Source organism: Dromaius novaehollandiae, chromosome 4 (genome assembly GCF_036370855.1).
Source record: "Dromaius novaehollandiae isolate bDroNov1 chromosome 4, bDroNov1.hap1, whole genome shotgun sequence".
Classification (NCBI taxonomy): Eukaryota; Metazoa; Chordata; class Aves; order Casuariiformes; family Dromaiidae; genus Dromaius; species Dromaius novaehollandiae.
Genome location: NC_088101.1, coordinates 48846805 through 48869848, shown reverse-complemented (window position 1 = coordinate 48869848; position 23044 = coordinate 48846805). Strand labels below are relative to the sequence as shown.

The 23044-nt window shown below is 36.1% G+C and overlaps 1 protein-coding gene across 2 annotated transcripts in view; it reads left to right on the top strand.

Annotated features, from left to right (window-relative positions):
* Positions 1 to 23044, top strand: part of GPM6A (glycoprotein M6A) — a 133577-nt gene that overhangs the window by 70524 nt on the left and 40009 nt on the right. For both annotated transcript variants that reach the window (XM_026105217.2, XM_064510984.1), the window contains exon 2: positions 19921 to 20113. In XM_026105217.2, the coding sequence (XP_025961002.1) occupies positions 19921 to 20113 (193 nt within the window). The remainder of the gene's footprint in view (positions 1 to 19920; positions 20114 to 23044) is intronic.

Genomic DNA, 23044 nt, shown 5'->3' with positions numbered 1-23044 from the left:
CAGACTGCCAGGATGCTGGAGAACAGACTTAAATTTAAAAATTATTTTGACAAATTGAAGAAATAGTATGGAAAAATTAAGGAAGCTATTCGACAAGGTCAAACACAAGGCAGGGCTAATGAGCATGCAAATAGAGGATATTGAGCAGTTGACTAGCATAACAGTTTTGTGAATCTGTGGCTTCTTGTGGATCACTAAATAAGCAGAAACTTGTACTGTCATGTTGTTAAAAAAGATGAACTCCGTAGCAGGAAGCAACGATTAGAAGCACATTCTGTAAAGCATATGAGATGGTCCCTTTTTTTCTGCTAAACGCTGGTATGACCTTGGTTGAAGTACTCTGCAGTAATTTGCTTAGTTTTGGGACCCTGAAGAGTTTTCTTTAGTGGAGGACAAGAGAAGGGCAAATAAGATAAATATCTGGCAGGAGTGATTCTGAAGAATCTGAGGATGAACTTAGTCACTTCATTAGGTCCCTTCCAGCATGATGATTGTATCCTGGATAACTCATGACTTCTGCTTTTTTTACTTTTCTAAATTTTTTGTAAAGCAGTTATCACAGACTCTTTAAGGAAAAAAATATTGTTCTTTTTGCTAGTGGCCATAACCTAGCCCAATATAATTAATCCAAGATTGAAAAGCAATTGTAAAAGACCATTCTGAAGTTGGATGTAACGTACCAGTATGCTCCCTAAATTAAAATGGAGTTGAATATCTGATTCCATTTTCTACAAGAATACGTGAAAATCATAGGTAAGAGTGGTGACTAACAATGATAGGAGCATAATTTCAGAAATTTCTCATGATATCTATTCACAGCATATGGAATTAGACTTCATTATAATTGTTACAATAGCAGTTAGTTAGAGCACTTTTCATAGTGCTCCCTGATGATGCTTGCCTGAAGCTTAGACAGCTCTGAAATCTGCACTTAGGAAGGGGATCATTGGCTTTGGAGGGAAATTTCATGCATTCTTCAGCACTCAAGTGCTGTTAGATTTGGCTATGTGTAATGAGAAAGACTAAAGGATTTGTCTTTACTAAACTAGGGAAAAAACAATTTTAATCCTTACCAACCATGTTGCAATGTGATCAGCAAAGTATGTGTAATTCAAATATTTTTATCATAGCATTTTATCCACAAGGTGTTTGCGGTTTGTCAGTGTTTTGTATGTCTTAAGAAACATGCATTTGTGACTTCATATGTTAGATAATATCCAGTTCATAGAATTGAAATTCTCAAATCAAGTGTTTCAAAAAATTAAATAGAAAACTTGTCTCATAGTTTCTATTGTCTTCAATTACATCTGATTGCAAACTCTCAATTAAAATGTGAATGCCATTAACTTGTCTTTTTCTCTTGTGCATAGTTAATCTATTGTTTTGCTTGTTGGTCTGACCAGAATAGCAAGAGTTCACACAGAATTCAAGAAAAAATTGTGTTATTCTTAATGGAGGACTCCCCTCACCCCCAACTGACTACCATCAATTTCTTGTTCAATAAGACAGGTCACTAAAAGGAAACATTTAACCTGATGAAAGCTATGTTGAGCTCTTTTCAAAGGGCAAGGTACTTTTCAGCACTGTAGAAGCCAAGGACTAATTTGCAGATATTGTATTGCTGCCTTGCTTGCGCACAGCCTCTGCCTTTGCATCTGGTGCTAAGCTTTTTTCACTTATTTATAAAAATAAATAACCAAGAGATCTTCTGATTTATTTATTTCCCTCCACCTGTAACCATGTCTGTTTACTTAAGGGTATCAGAATTTCAGTGTAGAACACATAAAAGAAGGAGGCACCTGTGCAGGGAATGTGTGTGTTAAGTATTGGCGACATGATGATAAATAATAGATGGTATTCTGAAACAGAGTGACAATAACCTCACTTAATTCAAAATGACAGATTTTTTTGAGTCTTGTTCACTTTACATGCATTGAAGATTTGATCTGCAAAATACATCTCTTCCAAACTCTTGAGTATCTTTGTAGGTGATGTTTAAAGCTTTCAGTTCTTGTGTTGCATATTAGTAGAAGAGGTTGTCCATGTAGCTGGCAAGTAGTTCAGAGTAAGTTTGTTTGGGGTCCAGCTAATACATCCATTCTAATACACACATGAGAAGTTCACTGCTCTTCAAGTGCCTCCAGAAACAGCAGGTACTGCAAGAGACAAAGTAGCAAGGTTATCTTAATCTTGATCTTTTGTTTTAGAAGAGGTTATCAGTGAAAAAACAGCAATAGATAATTGCGTAGTGACCCAGTCTGTCCTGTCCTGTTTCCTCAATGTCTTAAGATACAAGGAACAAGAGTTGTGCACGCTGTATAAAATTTAGCTTCCCTGAAACAGTTGAAGTTTTGAAATCTCAGGCTTTTTTATGAATTGTTAATCCAGGAAAAGCACTTGGCTTGATCAAAAGCTTACATTTCAATACTATCTTTTAGCTTTAGCTTTATTTAAATCTCTCAGGAAAAAATAATTTTAAAAGAAAAATTGCTTAAATTCAGAAATCCATTTTAAAATGTTAAAACATTTTTAAAAAGAAAAATCTTTGAAAAATGGTGAAAATCATGATTTCCCTTCAAGCAGATTTGATTTTAATGACCATCATTTTCTGGAGGAGTTGGGAAAAAGCATTGCTTGAAATTTGGGATGCATCCGAGGGCAGGCAGAATTCCTTCTTGCCAGGCTGCACAGCTTTGCGGAGCTCACCCGCTGCCTCAGACACAGTCCAGAGGAGGTTGAGATAAATGGCATCACTACTTGCAGTCTGTGCGAGTGACGTTAGGCCACAAGAGTGGTTGATTCTACGCTAACTCTTCCATTCTCAAGTTTCTTCTCTACTGCAATTGTGGGTACCCTGACTGTGGCCTCTCACCGTACTGCAGGGAGCAGCTGAGGGCAACACAATGTTGTTCTTGCCATAAATGAGCAGTTTTCCATGTAAACGTGGATCAAGTGTGTGCCTGCAGTAAGGATGTGGCTGAGGCATACACGAGATCCCAGAAAGTAGGAAGCATCCTTGGGTTCTCAAACCTAGACATAATGGTTGTGAATTCCTGCCATTATCCCCCAAATTAGAGTGGCTCTGCTATGACCTGTTGTGAAAAGATTTTTCAGAGTGTTTGGCACCAAAACTGCACTCCCCTTGTATAACTTCTAGCCCATAGTTTAAAGCCCAAGGATTCAGAAGTTGGTTTGTTCCCTTTTCTTTTTTCTTTGGAGTGAGAGCATTGTTTTTAAGTGAACATCAATAAATTAAGAGTCAAGTTCTGCATAAAGTTGTATCTAGTACGAAACATTGAAATAACTGAGGACAGAATTCAACCTTTGCATTTTATAAGAACCATACATGGAAGGCACCATGCTGTGATGTTATCTATAAATTAAGATGGGCATGAGTCCTCTACTTTGCTGGTTTTTTGTCCATCTTTATATAGAGAGTCTCAATAGCAACTATAAATAATTCATTTCCTCAGAAGAATTAACCATGGATTTTTTTTTATTATTATTATTGTACAGACATGAAGAGGAGACTAGGAAGTAAGCCGTGGCAAAGCTGGAAAAATGAGTGGGGGTGGAATGAAAATCATAACTCTGTACTGCAGATGAGAAGTCTTGTAAAGATGATATTTTCTTTATCATGAATTTTAAAATGGCACTGCATTTCTTTTGTAGAAGAAATACATTAATAAACCATCTGTAAAATATTAAATATTTAAGTTAGCAAAAAGAATTTGGAAGTATTTACATGAAAGTTGCTTGATTAACATTAGTTAGAAAATTTCTATAAAATTAACAACTTACAATATTGTTGAGTCTCCGAAGAAAAGACCATGAAAAGTATAACTTGTAATAACATAGTACAACTCAAAGTTCAAGTTTTATATCCCATCTTTAACAAGTCAATACTTTAGAGGACCTAGATTTATTAGAGGGCCCCCTTTCAGAAAATACTACATCATAAAAGCCACTAGTTTTCCAGTTGTTTTTTAAAAATATGGAGTTTAACCCATGTTGACATAGATACTTATGGATAAGTATGATAGGGATACTTACAGACAGTACTCTTTTTCATTAGCAGATTTTTTTTTTCCAGATGTATGCATCCCTGTTTTATTTTTTGTCTCAACTCTTCGTCTGTTGACCTTTTTACTTGTACATTTTTTTTTATTTCCCAGAAGGAAAATGTATTGCTCTTAGCATAATGTTAAAATAAAGATACTACAGAAGAGCTCAGTAAGGCTTCCTGAGTCTGTGACCTTTTTTAAATACTAAAAGTCTTACTTCTGGAGATAATTGTGCTAGCCTAATTAAATTAGTACACAAAGGTTGCAGTGAATTAATTTTGACAGCTTCAAATTTTAAGAAAAATACTGCTTTATAAATATTGTGACTTGAATTTTAGTATAAAACTTAACATACTTTCCTTTTGATTAAGCAGTTAGTCTTCCCAGGGTATATTTTTTCTGAAAAAACAGATAAGCTTTTTTTTAAATAAAGGCATAATGGTAAACTGCTTTTTCAAGTATCAGTTCATGTTATTCAGTTCCTGTTTACTGAATGAATAAAGAGACTTATGGCTTGAAGATAATAAAATGGAAACAAATCTATTATTCACCTGGTAGTGTATGACCATAGTCACCATGGGACTTATAACAGCAATGTTAGGTAAAAATCACTGCTGTAAAAAAGACAAATGTCTGTTATTTGAATGGGTAATAACAACTATGTGTTCCTAAAGCAGCTGTTGTTTACTCACTATAGTGACCTTGCTTTAAACCACCAGTGTATTTGATACGATAATGTATTATATTAGAAAGCTTTTAAGCTCAAACCTTTTGAGATCATAAGCAAAAACATCTGTATCTGAAAGGCAGACTAGCACACTAGCTGGAAGATTTTTCTGGTTTAAATGAAAAACACAATAGAATAAATAGAAATGTTTTAAGTAAGAAAAAATCCAGTACAAAGCTTACATATTATTAATAGAATTTTAATAACTTTGTTATCAGTGCCAGCGTCCAAATACTTTTGTGAAATTTTCTTTTGAACTTGCTTTATTATATCCATGATTTCTTTATGAGTATGATAAATTGGCTTTTTGGTTTTTGCTTTGTTCTATTTCATTTCTTTTTCTGGAATTGCTTCAATGAGGTAATTTGCAGGAAGGCAGATTCTTTTGCTTGTGAAATGTGAGATTAAAGAACATCCCCTCGCAGTGGGGTAACTACTGAGCACACACCCTGTAGAGCTAACCAGCAGAACTGAAGATACATGGTAAATGAGGGCTGATGGAGCTAGTCATCATGGATCGTGGCTGCTGGACAATGCCTTCTTATTTCACAGCTGACCTTTTGTTTTCTGTTTCATGTACAGTGTTTCCTTTCCTTGGTATCTGGAATTTGGGAGAAAGCATAAAAGTTATAATAATTACATTCTAAAGTCAACATAAACCCTATTAAATTAATACTCGATTTCTTTCTGAAAAGCTATTCGATTGTAAGATAAAGCCCTCTTAAAGCAGTCTTATGTAAGGGTTAGGTTGTATAGGAGCTCATATTTGCTTCTCATAGGTGATCTGGTTTGGTCTCATAGTCAATGATTTAAAAAATATATATAGGCGTCTGTCACCATTGTGATAAAAAAGTCAAATGACAGCTTTAGTTTTATTTTTTAGCATGTTTCCTACTTTTTATTGCCTTTGTTTTTCCACAGATGTTTTCTTGCCTTTCCATGCATTCTGTCTTAAAAGTAGCTCTCTGACTTTAGATTTCTGGGAGAAAAAAAGCCTATGACATATAGTAACTGTGTTTCTCGTTCTGTGCTCTTGAAGAACTCTTTGCACTGTCCCCTGTTACCTTCTGGTCCTTCAGTTTAGCTGACCTTGCTCTTAGTTCAAAAAGTTGAACAGAGCAGAGTATAAGTAGAGTATTTTAATTTTGCAAAGCAATTATTCTTTCAAAAATTAAAAATATTTTCATTGGGAAAAGACTTATTGGCAAATAAACTACAAAAAGATGGAGGGGCAAGAAGACATCTAGATAGAAAAGAGATTGAGATTTATTAATGACTTTCGGCATCCTATCTAGATCGAGTTTTGATTAAACTATGAACTTTAATAAAATGAATCATATCTAAATATCTAACTCTTGAACCATTGTGAAACTAGAAAGCAAACAGTCTTTCATAGCAAAGCTTCAGTTGGATAAGCAAAGTGATATAAAGGATGATTTGGGAGTCTGTGTTCCTGTAATGGAACATTCTTCTCTGCCTCTCATATGTTGGTTGTAATTTCTTCTTTTTAGGATTTTAATATACAAGAATAAATGTTCTTTTCTACTTTACATAGAGAGTAGGAAGGAAATGTTTGCTTAATGCAGACTGATCTTTCACTAGATTCTAATCTGTCTGGGCACGAGCCATTTTCGTTGATACAGTTATTCATTCTCTTACTCTTAAAAATTGTCACTTCACTGAATTCTTGCTGAGATTTCTGTTCCTGCTGTAGTCAGTAATAAATGCTGTTTAACTCTAGTGGGAGCTGGCTCAAGTTTTAAATAAGTAGTCTTTTTGAAGTCAATGAAAATTGCTATTACAGATATTCATGTTCAAAAGAAATATATAGCTTACCTGGAGATCTTGGTACAGACAGTGAGATAAGGAAAGATAAGGACTCTATTCTAGTGCCAAGTTTTCAATTTTATGTCAATAGTAAATCATAGCCTTAGAAAGGGGGTAACATGTAGTGATTGATCCACACAGACTTTAGTTATGACCTGTACCTTTAAAGGTGTTATCACTAGAAGAGTGAATGTATAAATTTGCATTAAGTAAATTGTATCTTTAAATTATTCATTCTAAATGCATTAACACTTCTGTCTGAGTTTTATTTAAGTGCACAAAACTGTTTACTGGTAGATTCAAAATGTTAACTTTTACGTTAGCACCACTGAGATGATTCTTTTTTTTTAAATGTGGTTAAAGGGTTAACTACCATCCAGAGAATTCTGACTAGCATGTGTAAAAGTATAGATACATATTCACGTATATATTTTGAAAAATATGCAAGATGGCATTTATTAGTTTCTTGGAACTGCCTTCCTTATAACTGACTGAGTCATGACTGGATTATTCAGGTTATCCTGAAAGAATGCCAGTAAAATTTTTGTAACAGTCAACCCCATCATCCTCTATTTCTCCATCTCTTTTTCTTTCTGTAATGCTGGCAATGACAGTCATATATAAAGTTACCTAATGCTTCCATTAAATGATGATGATTTTATTTCCAGACTAAAATATTCAGAACATTCAAAATTTCAGAGTGAAGCTTTCCATACTCAGGTTTTTTTTCTATTTTAGTTGGAGTTATTCTACCATTTTGGATAATAAATACACACTAAAACTGTGTGTGTCTGTTCCATTGAGTAGTATCTCAGTGCCTTGGAGAAGAGTGGAGGAACTGGGTAGTTAGAAGGATAAGGGAGAGAAGAGGATGGTGCCACTGTTGTCCTAGGTGTGCGTGCTGTGGCGTGCCAGTTAATCTGAGTGCCTGCACTGGCTGCAGCTCCCTCTGAGGACTCTAGTGACCAGGCTGCATCTGTGTTGTCCCCAGAGCAATGAGCTTTCTCCTGCCCAGCTTAGAGGAGACTGAGGGAGACTATCTACTGCGGTCGTTACTTGGGGTTAATAGCTGTTCAAGGGGTAAGAGTAGCCTGGACGGAGACAGACTGAGGGCAAAGGGAGCAGATCAGGTCAGAGAGAGGCTTTGGAGATGAAAGCAAAAGAGAGCAGGAGGACATAGGATTATAAGGTGTATGTGATGGAGGAAAAAGGGCAAAGGCTATGTGATGCCAGGTAAAAGAAAGTTGTAATCACTACAGCACCCTACTGTCCAAGTTTCTTGAGTTTCTACAGCACTACACTACCGTCAGCTAATAGCTGTATAACATACTCACCTTGTCTACTTTGATAGTGGTAAGGTTTGCGAGACGAAAGAGATCATTTAAAGCAATTGAATGCCCTAAGGGCAAATTATATCCATAAACTTCTTGTTAATACATCTTGTACAGATGCAGGAAAATTTGCTGAAGACAAAATACTCACGACTGACCTCTAATTCTATTTTCTTTATTTCCACATGCTAAGCACATGCAACTGCAAATGACATTAATAAACCATGCTTTGATTATATAAAGAGGTATATAAATGTAAGTATTCTGAAAAATCATATTCATGCTATCCTGAGCTCAGTACTAAACTGAAAAGTTACTTGGCCAAGTCTGTTTGTTCCTCTGTTCTGCCACCTGAGAAAAGGGGATATGACCTTCTCTGAAATGGGGTTGTTATAAACTAGGAATACCATTTTAATATGCAATGAGTTTGTTCAACATTCCAATTAAACAGATGAGTGCACACAAAATTCATGGAGAAATGTTCTCTGAGTTGCAAGATGATGTGCTGAAAAAAAGAAAAGAAAAAGGAAGTGGCTTAAAGTCCAGTGGAGCTCAGCTTGTTTGTGAATGAGAAAAAAAATCCTGAAGATTTGTGTTTGGATACATACTTCATAGTTGCTTTTCATTTGGGAGAAATAGCTCTGTTCAAGGATGAGGAGAAGAACTGATTTCTATGAACTCTAGGTTAGAGGCATGAAAAGGATAATTATTTTCCAGTTTTGTGATCCATTACAGTGTTATTCACTTCATAATGAGACTACAATTCCAAATGTTGCATAGAATTAGTATGTGTTTGCAAGATGTTTTAATAAGCTCTTACAAACTCTCACTGTTTACAGCAGGTCAAAAACATGGTATAGTTATCTATAATAGTTTCCACCATCATCTATACATTACGGTTACATATAACATGTTCATAAGCTGTTTATTAACAATAATGAGAATGAAGGTACAAATCTTAAATAGATGAAATATAAAGTACCCATAATGGTCAAAGCATTACTATATGTTCTTAGTGGGAGGAGCGGATGAAATTCTTCAAAATTTGTATCATCCCTGTGCAACTAGTTTGCTTCATTCCTGTCCCTTTCTGTAGCTTTATAGTGATTTTGAAGGTGACAAATGACATTCTGCATTAACTCAGCCAGCAGTCTTTTTAAGATTAAATAGGCTGACTGCATTATGCCTGACTGATTTGTATTTCATGCAGGGACTTCTCTATGTCCATAACTTGTATGTTGATTAAGTGTTAGATGAAAATATGTCTCATTAAACTGCAGTAAACCTAATGTACTGAAGAGTGTATAAAAGCTAATCACAACACAGTTTTCTCTGCATTTTCATAATCATCAGTGTCCCATAAATGTGAGTATTCATTTGTATTATGTAGTTTCTTTAAAAGGTATGAATGCAAGTTTTTGCATATATACCCATCAAATATTTTAATTAATATTTTATCTGGAAATGTTGCTTTAATTTATTTTGCAAACTATAACGGTGCCTATAAAAAGAGAAAATCTTCTCAAGCATGCACAGATCCCCTTTCCAATACTTTCACTTAATAATCAATTCCTCTCTCACAAGAAGTGTTACCCACTTTGACATAAATAAATGGAAACAACATGGTTGTTTATAAATATCACATATGTAATGTTTTATATGAATGTGAAACAAAGACGGTGTCATGTTTTATTGCTTCACCTTCTGATTTGTGGTACTTGCTGTGCTTGTTAGTGTGGAGCAATAATACAATCAAAAGCTGTCAGTGTTACAAGGATCCATAAAAATGGTCAGATTGAGTGAGAAATACTGCGCTTGTTTTGTTCACAGCGTTTGGGAAGCCGCTATGCTAAACCTTCGGCAGTCAAAATTGAGAAAATCTTCTATTCTGTTGTGACTTCAATAAGATTAATATTGCCGCTATAAAACAATATCAGCATAGAACCATTCCATCATTCAAATACGTGTTGTCCCTCAAGCAATAGCGCTGCCACTGAGCCACCACTGAGGCTGCCTGTGTTCTGCAGAGCATTATCATAACTGGAAGTGACTTAAGCTAATTTTCATGCGATAAAGCTGGAAGGATGCATTCAGAGGAAGAGACTTGGCATTGGTGTTTTGGAAAGGCAAAATTAAGCTTACTGGTTTTTAGGCCCTGCTTCTCTCTTACAACTACAGGCACTGAACTGAGAAAACTATGGCTCCAGTTCCTTCTCTAAATAAAGGAGAGGAGACAATTTCAAAGTGCAATTAGGTGCATAGGCGAGGTGCAATTAGTGCAAAGTGCCATGAGGTGCAATCATAGGCGACCTCTGCAGGCACCCTACACTCCTTTAACCAGCAAGTATCTGGTCATAACTGAAGTGTCCTAGTGTCGAAAATTTGGTAAGAAAGATCCAGGCTAGGTTGTGTCCACTCTTATAATTATTCTTTATATAGCAGCACTAGGATCTGATTCTTGTTAGATCTTGCAGCTACTTCCACAATATAACTGTTAAACAGTATAAAAAGGCTTAAAGAGCAACATAAAAGGTGGTGCCAGTTATGGATAAAATGGCAAAGAAGATGAGAAATGATTGATAGGAAGGCCCTCAAGTAGTAAAGAAGAAAAAAAGATAAAAGATATATTTGGTGAGACTTAGATGTTAAAATGTTGTCATGGATGTTTACTCAAAAGAACAAAGAATTCAGACATAGGCTGAGTCTGTACTGTTTGGAAATATTCATGGTGTGATATCACCTAGTTCTGAGTGTTTGTCTCATATCCTGTATATTTCACTGAAGTTACAGTGTTAATTTGATTTCAGGTTGATGAGACAAGCCACATGTTTACAGTTAAGCACATACTCAATACCTTACTAAATGGAGCCTTGTGTCAGCACCTAAATAGTAACTGAGCCAATTTCCTTGACAAGCTGCGAGATGTGCAGCCAAGAGCCTTTTCTTAAATTAGTTCTTTGTTACAATCACAATCGACAGGGTTTGGAGAGGTGGCACTGATATGTTAAAGGAAACCTGCAGTGTGCAGGATAATCAAATAGCTAACAAAAAAAAGGAGGGGGGAGAAAAAGGAGATTTAAATGATAACAAGAATAGCTAGTATGCTGTCTGATTAACAAAGAGAATGAGGCATTTGGCTTTAAATGGGTACTTGCAGTCAGATGAAGATAGTTTCTCTGTGCTGTTGAGAGCTGTAGAGTAGGGAAGAAAGAGATGCAGAGTAGTTCTTTGTGATGTTGTGCAGCCTCCGCCGAAGCTTGGGATTCACCTTCGCTGGTGAAATCTAGCCCTTTGGTGGTGACTCATGCTGAAACTCTGTACTGCCAAGCCTGTCACAAGAGCTCAGATCTGCCTTTTGCCAAAAGGCACAAATCACGTAGGTTGCGTTACAGTACTCTTTCGTTAATGTTTTGGCATCTGAAAATCTCAGCATTCATTAGAAAGTTGACCCAGAATATTTTGGTGCAACTGAGGAAGCCATAAGCGACTTAATCCTTGAATAAAAAAAAGAAGAGTACAGACCAGTATGACAGAATGCGAGTTTTCACACACACTTCATGATTACTGTCGAAGTATGAAGACATAAAAGATGGGGATGAAATTGCTGTATGCATTTGTTAATTCCAACTTACTTCTGTAAATATACTCAATAAATAAATTTTTCATTTCAGTCTGTTAAGCGCTGCACTTTACGAGAGAGGTGTATATCGCTATCCAGCTGTGTTTCAGTCACCCAGGAAGAGAGGCTACATGTAGCTGCTTTTTTTTCAGATTTCAGTGCAGTTAAGGAGGAGGAAACAAAATAGAAGAGTGTTTGTTACCTGTCAGATAAGTAAGTATATACATATAATTCCTAATCTATAGGGGAAAGAAGGGAACTCCTTTTGCTTGCTCTATAAGTTGCTATGCTATATATTTTGGTGGAAATGAAAAACGTATTTACTTATGTTACATGTGCCTTTAAACTTAGTTGAAAACTGATTTTTTAATATTGTTTAGCTCACTTAGATATTAAGTACATCTTTAATTGGTCTTTGAAAATTTGTTACATGAGGTAGTGGTAATACAGAAATTATAGATAGCTCTGACAGGTGGATTTACTAAATATAGTTGTTGTTTGAATAGCTCAGTACTTTTCTATAGCAGGCTTCTTGGAACAGTATTTCATCTCTTTGTCTAAGAAGCATATTTCATATTGCTACCACTGTGCATTAAACTAAATTATTTGAAATCCATTTAAGCAATCCATTTGGGATTTAAGTACCTTGAATATAACTGAACAAATGCATTCAAGATGTATGACAAAAATGCAAATCTAACTTATGTTTCTGATACAGAGTATCAGGATGGATTATTAGTGGTATTCCTAAACTGAAAATTTTTTCAGAAAGAAAAGAAAGAACTTTACAATTTGTGTATGCACATAGAATAAAAAAGGTATTGTTAAATGGGCCTGTCAAGCAGGTCTTTGAAGGTATTAGTGGTGTTTCCCATTAAAAAAAGTTGGTTTTTTCATCTTAGGAATTATCGTTGGTGCTATAAGGAAGTTTTGCAAACTTAAAAGAAGCCTTGCATTTCGTGATACATTTGAGTTCACACTGGACTCCTGACCTAAGTGGGCTTTAAAATCCTAAGATTTCTCCAGGAATTGACTTAAAGCCACTGCAAGTCTCACCAATTTAAGATAAATTGATAACAAGAATTAAATGCCTGTGTATTATTTAGAAAAATGCTTTTTACGTCAATGTATTTGTAAGTTTGTACTTTTCTAGTACAACTGTGCTGGCAAAAAATGGAAAATATATGGTACAGGTAATCTTACGCTGGCATGAGGTGAACAGCCAGTGGATTATTTTCATTTGACTTTTGTGAGCCTATTAAGAAAAAAATGATGTTAGACAGAACTGAGCTGAAGTAAGAACTAAGCTAGGTTGCTTACCTTTTGACCACTTTATTCCTTTTTTTTTAAATGACTGTTTACAAGTTTCCAGATATATTCCGGAATTCAAATTATGCTGAAGGAGGAACTATTCCACCTTTACTACTTCGTTTGCCAGTATCTCAGCATTCAGCTACAGAGAAAACATCAGTTCTTAAAGATGGTAATAAAATTATATGCATTTTGACACTAGATGATTCCTTACACACATTTTCAGTTTGTGCCGGTTTTTAACACTCCATTTTTGGACCACTTTATTGCATTTATTTCGTTCAGTGATGGGCTGAGTTTGTGGGAGCTGCCTGCAAATCCAGCACAACCAGCCCGTATCCCTGCTGTATCAAGTTGTCATTTGGGTCAGTGGGATCTTACCAGCCAGTGTGAATTAAAGTAGTTGTGAGAATGCATGACTAAAGGTGTTTGAATCCATTTCCAGAAAGAATAAATAGAAATAAGTCAAAATAAGACATATAGAAATAAGTCAAAAGTCATTCACAATTCCTCTTAGCCTTGGTCCCATGTTGACTGCAGCAGCTGATGCGCTTATCCACCATAAAATGACTGCAAAGGCTTAAAGAATAATGTTTTGAATTTCTGTGCCCTGCAAGTTAGCTAAATTCCTATCGCACTTAACAGATAACAAGTCAAAGTAGATCCAGTTATGTTAGTGAATTTAATGTGCAAGAGAAAGAGAGGATATCTGCATATCTGCATAATATTTTCTTGCTATTAGGTAGCCTTTTACCTCAAAACCTTTTTGGGTTTTTCTGTGGGCAGTATTGTTCCTACTCTTTTACAGATTATGTTGCTTATAGTAGTCTGATCAAAATACCATTAATTTTTTTCACCATACTCTTGGAAGCCAGGATGTTGGACGTAATTTTGTGGTAAAAGTCATTTTTTGTTGCTTTATAGGTAATTCTTTAATAGGAAACCTGTTTTCAGATAAATTAAAGAAGCAGCCACCTCCTGAATAAGAGGGAGATAGGTACTGCAGTTGTTAGTGTTTGGTATGGCAAGGTGATAAGGTTCTCTTCTCATTTCCAGTAGTTCTTGTGCGATGGTGGAGGGTGGGAGCAGAGCGGAGACATGCCCCAGGAAGGATGCTGGGCCACAGGTGGAGGGCAATCGTGTGAGACATGTATGCAGCAGTTCTTGCACAGTTTTTTATTACAGCACAAGGATGATCTTTGCTGGGCTTGTCTTTGTTCTGTATTTGGGACAATATCAAGAGAGCTGCATTGCTTCTGCCTGGTGCTCTGCTGTGATGTCCTTGGTGCCTGCAAGCCGGTAGGCTTTTTTCTTTTTTCTTGGGTAAAATTAAAACACAGTTTGAATGAAGACCAGAGGAAAGTTTGCAGATAGAATACAAATATGCAACTCAAAATTCCCAATTCCGTGTGCTACTTAGAGCAAATATTTTGATCATACAACTTGAAGATAGGGAAGCGCAGATGCAGTTTTTATAAGATGGATTTCAGAGCCTCAGAATACACACATGTGTATTCGATGAATATGTAGTTTAATTTACTTCACCATGGAGACAAGAAGTGGTCAAAAAGTTATTCTTAGAATAGAATAGAAATTCCTAGAATTTCTACTACCATGCTTATATATAAAAAAGCTGAAGGAAATTATAATGAGCTTGACTCATGCATTCAAATGCAATATTCAAGTATTTAGTATTTTTGTGCAGTAAGGTTTTACTTCTGAGGCAGGCATTTCTAAGCATAAATTCACTACTAGAAATTGCAGTGTTGTTTAAAAATCTTCTGGAGATGTGGTGCTGTTGAAAATAGGGTACTGTTTTATAAGCAGAATATTAGAAAAAAACAACAACTAGGAATTTATTCTACTTACTGTTAATTTGTTTTGCTGAACATTTCTTGGGCATAGGTCTGTAAAATGCCATGGAGAACAGTTTCAGATCAGGAAGTCATGCTACCTGTTGAATAATTTCTTGGCTTTTTGGCACTAGATTGAGTAAAATGTGTTGCTTTTTGTTCAGCACTATGTGTTTTGATGGGTGTACCTATTAATTCAAACATTACATAACAGTAGCTTTCCTTCATAAGGTTAAGGATAGCTTAGCAAAATTCACAAACAAATCTACACATTTCATGATGGTCTGTGAAACTGTGTTGAACTGGAGTTCATTGGTCATGAAAGCTGTGTGACAAGTGGTACAAATTTAGATATGAAAAAAACCATGCCTAGCTAGGCATGAAAGGCAAGGAAGATTTTTGTACTTTGTTTTCCATTTCAAGTCTACATAGTCTCTTTCAGAGAGGGGTTTACTTGGGCTTTGCTGTCTCTCCTAATAATAAATAAAAAGTCTTTAAGAAAGAAGTTTGATTAAAATGTCGTTAAAATATTATATGATCTTTCGAGGTACTTTTTAGCTTTGGATATGTAGTTATCTGTAATTAAACAGTAATGGTTAGACTTTCATCGAAGCTCTAGCTAGAAATGCCTTGTAGAGGAGAAACAAATAAATTCAAAGAATCCCTTTGTATTCTCTATGGGTTTTTTTTCATTTTTCCATGGAGCTCTGGAGTGGGTCGGTTTTCTTAACAATGTACGCAAATGAGAATAGCATAATAACATTCTGAGATTGGTTCTGACATCACTGATTTAAACTTCACTTTCACAGACTTACATGAGATGTAGGCCTGATTCTTTTTTTTTAATGTACTGATCACTCGCGCACAAACAAAGAAATGATTCTGGTGGTGCGATTTGGGTCCATAATTAGTACGTAAATCACAAGGACAATTTCTTTTTCTCCTCCAATATGCAAATCATTTGTGTCCTTAATGTAAAGAAAAGATTGTATGCATGCACAAAACCAAATTATGGTTGGCCGGTTTACTTAGAAATGTACTAGAAAACTTGCACACAAAAGGCAGCGTAAACTAGACAAGGTGTGCATGGATTATCTAGGCAAAGCCTGTCTAAGGACTGCTTTACAAGCCTTTTACAGCAGAAATTGTGAATTGTACTCTTATACCATGAGTATTCCTGATACAGACAATAAAAATTGTACCAAAAGGAGCAGAGGTCGTTGTCTGTGAGATCTTTGCTGACTGGAATGTGGATATATGTAATCCGACAGTAATGTGTACTATTTTGGTAGACATAGCCATTATTTGGAGTTTGACATAGCCATTATTTGGAGTTTGACTTTACCCATGTAAAATACAATTCTTTGTCTTGTGATCTTCCATGTATTTCCGGATTGCGTTTTCTCCTTGGACTGATTTATGACCATGGATATGATCAATACACTTCTTCATGTTGGACGTTCCAAGAAATGCATTTTAGGTTACTTCCTATAGTTTACGGAAGGTTGTTTGTATAGCTTATGTAAAAATAAATCGTTTCAGCAGAACTAGATTTTAACGTGAGGGAAAACATTGGTAAACATATGCAAAATCAATAAAATAAATGCTGAATTCTGTTGCACAAGATTAAACAGGCTTATTGTGCAGAGTGAGCTGTTTGAAAAGTGTCGAAGCCTGTATTTCCAGATGAAAAGAAACATCAAAGCAGCATACACCCTCCTTTATCTTCCTGATAATTTTTTCTGTGGCTGTGGTTTCGCTGCCTTGCGAACGCCACCTCATTAAGACGGTGTTGGGAGCACTGACTGACTGTCTGTCTCCCTGAGATGGATATGCACACCGTGCAACCGAGTCACGTCCTGTGCACCACCGGTGCACCCAGGGCTCGGCAGCAGTGTACTGGTTAAGGTAGCATTTCTGTTATTAAACAGCTATTTTCACATTCTGCACAGTTGAAAGAAAAGAACTGGAGCAAATGTTACGTGCAGCACATTGCTTTCTGTGGTGTATGAACAACGTGTGATATGCATTTAAAAATCTTAGTCCTGATTCACCGCTTTTGTTTATTTTTGTCTTAGTTTAACGCAACTGGAAGTACTGGAATTACTCATGAGGTAGTAAGAAAGGCAGTGGGTCTACAGAAGAGGTGTGTAAATGGGCAAGGCCTTGAGAATTTGTGATTATTTGAAAACTACATATGGACAGAGGAATTTTTCTTCTGATCAGTTTTTCTATCAGTGATGAAGTCTTGAGTTGATACAACATAGTACTATTAAAAATTTCCCTCAGAGGCTTATGAGCATGTAGAGTCTTAATGTGAGAGGAACAGAAGCATTTTATTTCTTGTTCACAGAATAGAAATCTGATCCAATTACTTTTCAAGATTAAAACAATTAAAAAAGAAGGATTTTTTTTCTGATGAACTTTTTAATTGAATTGCACGCTATTACATCTATCACTATTTTATTGTATTATACTGCTTTTACTGTGCTATACTATTTTACTGGATTTCACTGTTTCACTGTAATAAACCTGGAGCAATATTCCTGCCGCTGGTTTTGCTGTAGCTGGTGAGGTCGGGTTGTGCGCATGGATCTCACTGGACCTAGTGGGTCGGGGCCGCAGCCTCAGGGGGTAGCGCACAGGCAGCTGTTTCCTGATAATGCTCCTTACAGTATTACTACAGAAGTTATACATGAATGTGATCTTAATCAGATTTATTCTAATTCAGACCGTGCATATTCTCATGTTTCTTTACTTAGCTCTTCTTGTTCCTATTTTGTCATTTCTTTAGCTTGCTGTCTCCCTCTCTGTCTGTCTCAGAAGGTGAAAAAGAAATCTTTAACACATTTCTCTTTACTTTCCCTGCCCCGTGTCATTGCAATACTGAGAGGCGCTTGCCTCACAGTCCACGTGTTCTGGCTAATGTTTAGGTCTTGCTTACTTTCCCACCTTTGTCCTCATGGCACCAACTATATCACTCCCATTGTCACTCTCCCATCTTCTGCCCCCCTCTTTTTACTCTTTCATACACCGCTGGCGAGTGTACAGTGTTACTGCTCTCCTGAGGCCTGCTCCTTCTCTTTCTCTGTGCTGAGAAGGGCAATGAGCATTTTGTGAGAAGCTCTGAAACCACACAGTTGCCTATGTTTCCTGTGTTCCTTGTTCAACGTATATATTTTGCATACGTATTTTTTATTTTTATGCCCTTTAGACAGCAGAAGGACACTTTTCCATTATTTGCATAGGCATTATAAACACTGAGGAATTACCTATAGCTATTGTAAACATAGGAAGCAGAACTGAAGAGGTTGCCTGATTTATAGGCATGCAGAATTAGCTACTCCAAAAGCATTTACGCTATTTCGTAGCCTGTTCTAACACCCCGCCACTGATGGAAAGTCCACAGCCTTCCCAGGTTATTAGTGCCCGTAGTCTACTGATTGCTGAGGAAAGACGCAAATCGTCCGCTGCACATCCAAAGCCCCGAGCTGCCGAACACGGGGAGGGATGTCGATGCAGCAGGATGCCTTGGACTGCAGGAGGAATGTATCTTGGGATCAAATGGGCTCAGGAAAAAAAGGAATGCCATTCCCAAAATATTGGAAAGCAGGACGGTGTGGCAACTGTACAGGCATGTGATGGGTGCTGGAGGTGGGTGGCTTACACGACACGTTGCCTACCCAGTAAGTTTTTGGCAGAAGAGGATGAATTTGTACATTTTAAAGCTGGTATTTTACAGATGGTTGTGACACAGTAATTTGTCCTTAAGTTAAAAGACTAGTCTTAAGCTATATCTTCTTTTCTGTTGACACAACCAGCATACATACATGGGAATTTTCCCAGCTTTTGAAGTCTGTTTGTCTTGCACTTTACACATTTAAATATTAGTATATTTTTTCTTTTATTTTTACATGTGTTATCCAGCAGTTCAAACACTGCCTTTCTTAGTAAAATGCCTATATTTACAAAATCTCAATAGAAGTTTAACTGTATAAAAACTCAATAATAGTAATAATAATAATAACAGAGATTTAACTGAAATGTGTGTATATTTGAAAATGGCTGAAACTATTCTCTCGAGAGATTCTTGATATTTATAAATAACTGCTAAATATATATACATATTTTAAAAATAAACAGATTAATACTTATTCACAAAAAGCAGAAAATGACTGTTTGAACAGACAGGAAATATCTACTTTAGTTATCAGACTAAAGGAAATAAGAACCTACTAACTTACAGGACAAAATATAAAATGACGTGTCGGAGCTACATTTAATTTTGTTTTTAAGATAGAATAGCAGTATGAATATAGTATACATAATAGAAAATTAGCCCACATGGAGCTCCATGATACTGCAGAAAGACAGCTCCTGCTATTTCAGTTTGCTAGCTTTCAGCAGTATAGATATACTTTATCTAAAGAAAGGCATTTTGTATGTTTGTTTCTAAAATATCTCTTGTATTTCTGTGATGTAGAGTAGCCTAAAGCTTTTAGATTGTGCAACGATATATTGACCTTTACTGTTGAACATCCTATACTTAATTTTTAATTTGCTGTTGTCTTTATAAACTTTTACAATTTATATGTCTCCTTTTCTTTTCTATCCAAATCCTGTATTTGTGACATAAACTGGTAATGCTTAGGAGAAAATAAAGCTTCTGGCTACTAAGTCAGTGCATTTCTTCGGAATTTTCCCCTGTTCCTGTTCAGCTTCCTTAATAGCACCAATGCTGTCTGCTTAGGCTCTGATGGCAGCACAAAAGATTGGCCTGGTACAATTCAAGAGCAATGACCCTCAGTTAGGAAGCATTGCAGAGGGTAAAATAAGAGAGGAAAATATTGAGAGGAAATTCAGCTTCTACTGTTGTTTCTAATTGTGTGCCTTTTTAGCATATATTTTCATCTTGTATTGTGAGGTATGTGAGTGACACACAAACACTTGTTTATAAAAAAGAAATTGAATAAGCCTATGGTGATGGAGGGAAATGAACTGGATCCCTCTCGCTATGGTTTTTCTGTTACTGAGGATCCTCCTTAGGAATCCAGTAGCTGAGCAACAGGAATTGTGAATATAGATATAACCTAGGTTTGACACTGTAACCTGCTCTGAATGAAAACACAAAAGTTTCTTTTTGTTTCTTTGATATAATATATTAACATATAACTTCCTTTTCTTGTAGGGTGCTTTGAGTGTTGCATCAAATGCCTGGGGGGTATCCCCTATGCATCTTTGATTGCTACCATCCTGCTGTATGCAGGAGTCGCGCTCTTCTGTGGCTGTGGACATGAAGCACTCTCAGGAACTGTCAACATTCTGCAAACCTACTTTGAGATGACAAGATCTGCAGGAGATGTTATTGATGTCTTTACCATGTAAGTTACTAATTTCTTTTAACTGTTTTCTTTTAATACTGCTTAAAATTGTGCAGGAGACATAAATTAGATTCAAGAAAATGTACTGCAATAAAAATTAAAAAAAAGTATGATTTTATGTCAGATAAGCTGAGCAGATGAAATTTTGACAGAGCTGACATTTTTACTGTGTACAAGTAATATGGAATAGAATTTAATATCCAGTAGTTATCATAAGCAATGTAACACAAAAAATCACTTCATATATTCATGAATCTGTTCCATACAATGTTTGCTTACATCTTGTGAAAATTTCTTTGCTGAAATATGCAAAATTTTCTACTGAATACTCCAAATAGATGAAGCAGGAGTGTGCAACAAGTAGCAGATTAGTTCTGGGAATAAATGCAATAAGAAAGTAACTGACATGTTATGAAGAACCATGGGACTTGAATTTTCAAAACTTTATTGCCTCTGGCTATCTTAGAATTCAACCAGTTTGAAGTTTTCGTGCCTTGTTACTCCTGAAAACATATATTTAGAAAGGTTTTTATGAAAAAAACTGCAATATTACTTTTGTTGAGCATCTCCTTTAATTTAAAATTAAATGACATCTTCTATCTTCTTTTCTCTTTATAACATTTCCTTAGATATCTGAATTCCAAATTCCTCTTTTTGCTGCTAATATTTCTAACTGAAGCTGAAGCATCCTATCCACACTTTTGTAAGGGTTCTCTTTCTTGAATGTTTGTGGAGAAGTGATCTGCCAGAGGTCATTCATGAAAACATAGACATCTTACGATAGATACTTCCATGAAAATGTCAGCTCAGTGCTTAGTAGCGACCAAAAAGGAAATCAAATACCAGTAACTACCGGGAAAGGCGTAGAGAAACAGAGAACATATTTTTGCCACTGTATCAATCCATCTTTCATCTGTATCATGAATACTGCATACAGTTCTGGTCCCCAGAACTATGGTGTCCCAAAGAAAGGAAAAAACGATGATTAGAGGTATATCTTGAGTATACTAGGACTCTTCACTATGGAAAAGGGTGATGAAAAGGTGTTGTGATAGAGGTCTGTAAATTCACAGATAATGTGAAGGAGATACATAACGGTAGATTGTTCCCTCTTTGAGAAAGGAGGAGATACCAGTGAAACCAGTAGAAGCCAGGTTCAGAAGAAAAAAGAAGTGGTTCTTCAATTGCTGTATAGGAGACCTGTGAAACTAATTGTATATGATGGATGCCAAACGTGTATATGGGTTCAAGGGAAGACTGGGTAAGTCCGTGGAAGATAAATCCATTGATGGTTTCTAATGACATATAAATCTACCCAGCTAAGGAAGTCCCAGAGACTGGAAGAGCACTGGGAGGAAGTATCCTATGGACTGGAAGAGCACTGGGAGGAAGTATCCTATGGACTTTCCTGTTCTTATTCATCTTGAAGCCACCACTTACATTCACTGTTTGAGATGGGAAAATGGACAAGATAGATATTTGATCTGACTTGGTGCCAATATTTTTATGGTAGCTAGAATCAGAATCTTAATCTCTTGACTTGTGTGGTGCTATATTATCACCATCCTTCCCATGGCTTCTCTGTGAATATTCGCAGTCTTGTTTGTTGAATTAGTAGCCAGCAAGGGGAATGTGCTGAATAAATATGCCGCTGCTATGCTACCTTGAAATTTCATTGGCTGAGGCATGAGGAATTTAGATGTTCTTGTACAATATTGTATTGGGTTGGTGGGAAATGTGTGTCTTCTGCTTTGCCTTTTTTGGCTTGTCGTTTAGAATAATGAGTCTGATTTGACTTGGCAGCTAAGGTTCATTGTTATCCTGAATGAAAGATCAGTCATTTTATTAGGCTCTAACTTATTTTATTAGTCCCTAGGAAGCCATTAGTGCAGAACAGCCACAAATCGATGCCTTCTCTTCATAGCAAGTTTTCCAGCTTCTCTCTGTCAAATGCTTAAGTGCAAGTATCAGTCAAGGGCCATAGTTCAAATGCAGATAATTCACTGGAAATGATTAAGGAACTGTGAAGGTGAATTTTTTTTCTTGACATCTAATTGTTTGGCTTTGTCCATAGATTTTTGGTCTGTTCATCTGTTTGTTTACCTAAAGACTTACTAAAGCCAGTTCTTTCACTGGCAGACCTACAGGGATTGAAGCTTCAATTTAACTTCAATTGTGAATGATGTCTCTAAAATAAAGTCTTAAGGAGAGAGGGAGCAAATATTTTGACTAAAAGCAGATGAGCCATTGTCAGTAACTGGATAAACTGTGTGGTTCTCAAAGAAATTTGCACATGTCAGTTTTGCACCTGCTTAAATAGATATTACTCTGCCTTTTAAGATAATTTTGTAGGGAGAGTCTGTGCTTGATATTTTGTCACAACTATTGATTAACAGTTGGCAGTACAAAAGCCCTGTGGAAATTATATTGTTTTGAAAGTCAAAAAAGCAGAAAAAATATGTAAATAGAAACACACAGTGTGGTATCTACATTCTCAAAACCATACATAATTGAATGGAAATAAAACATATTGCTTTAATGTTCTGATTACATATAACAATTTAAAAAAACATAACGGTTTGCCCCATTATATTATACTTTTAAAGTTGTTTATGAGCTTTTGGCTCTTAATACTTTTAATGCTCTAAAGTGTCTCAGACTAACGTGGAGTCTGTCCATTAGTGATAAATGCGCTAGGCAAATTTCGTAATGGACTGCAGTGTGTTAAACTCCATTTAATCATGCTTATGGTTTCTGCCTATATTTTTGTTATCATGGTGGGTTTCAAATATCATTCAATCTAAAGATCAATCTAAAGATCAATCTCTATCTAAGAACTATATATATAGGCAGTAGGAGATAAGGGCTTTTTTAGCTGTGCCCACAGCTGTATTTGTTCAGAACTGAAACAATACAACTCACACGCCATCC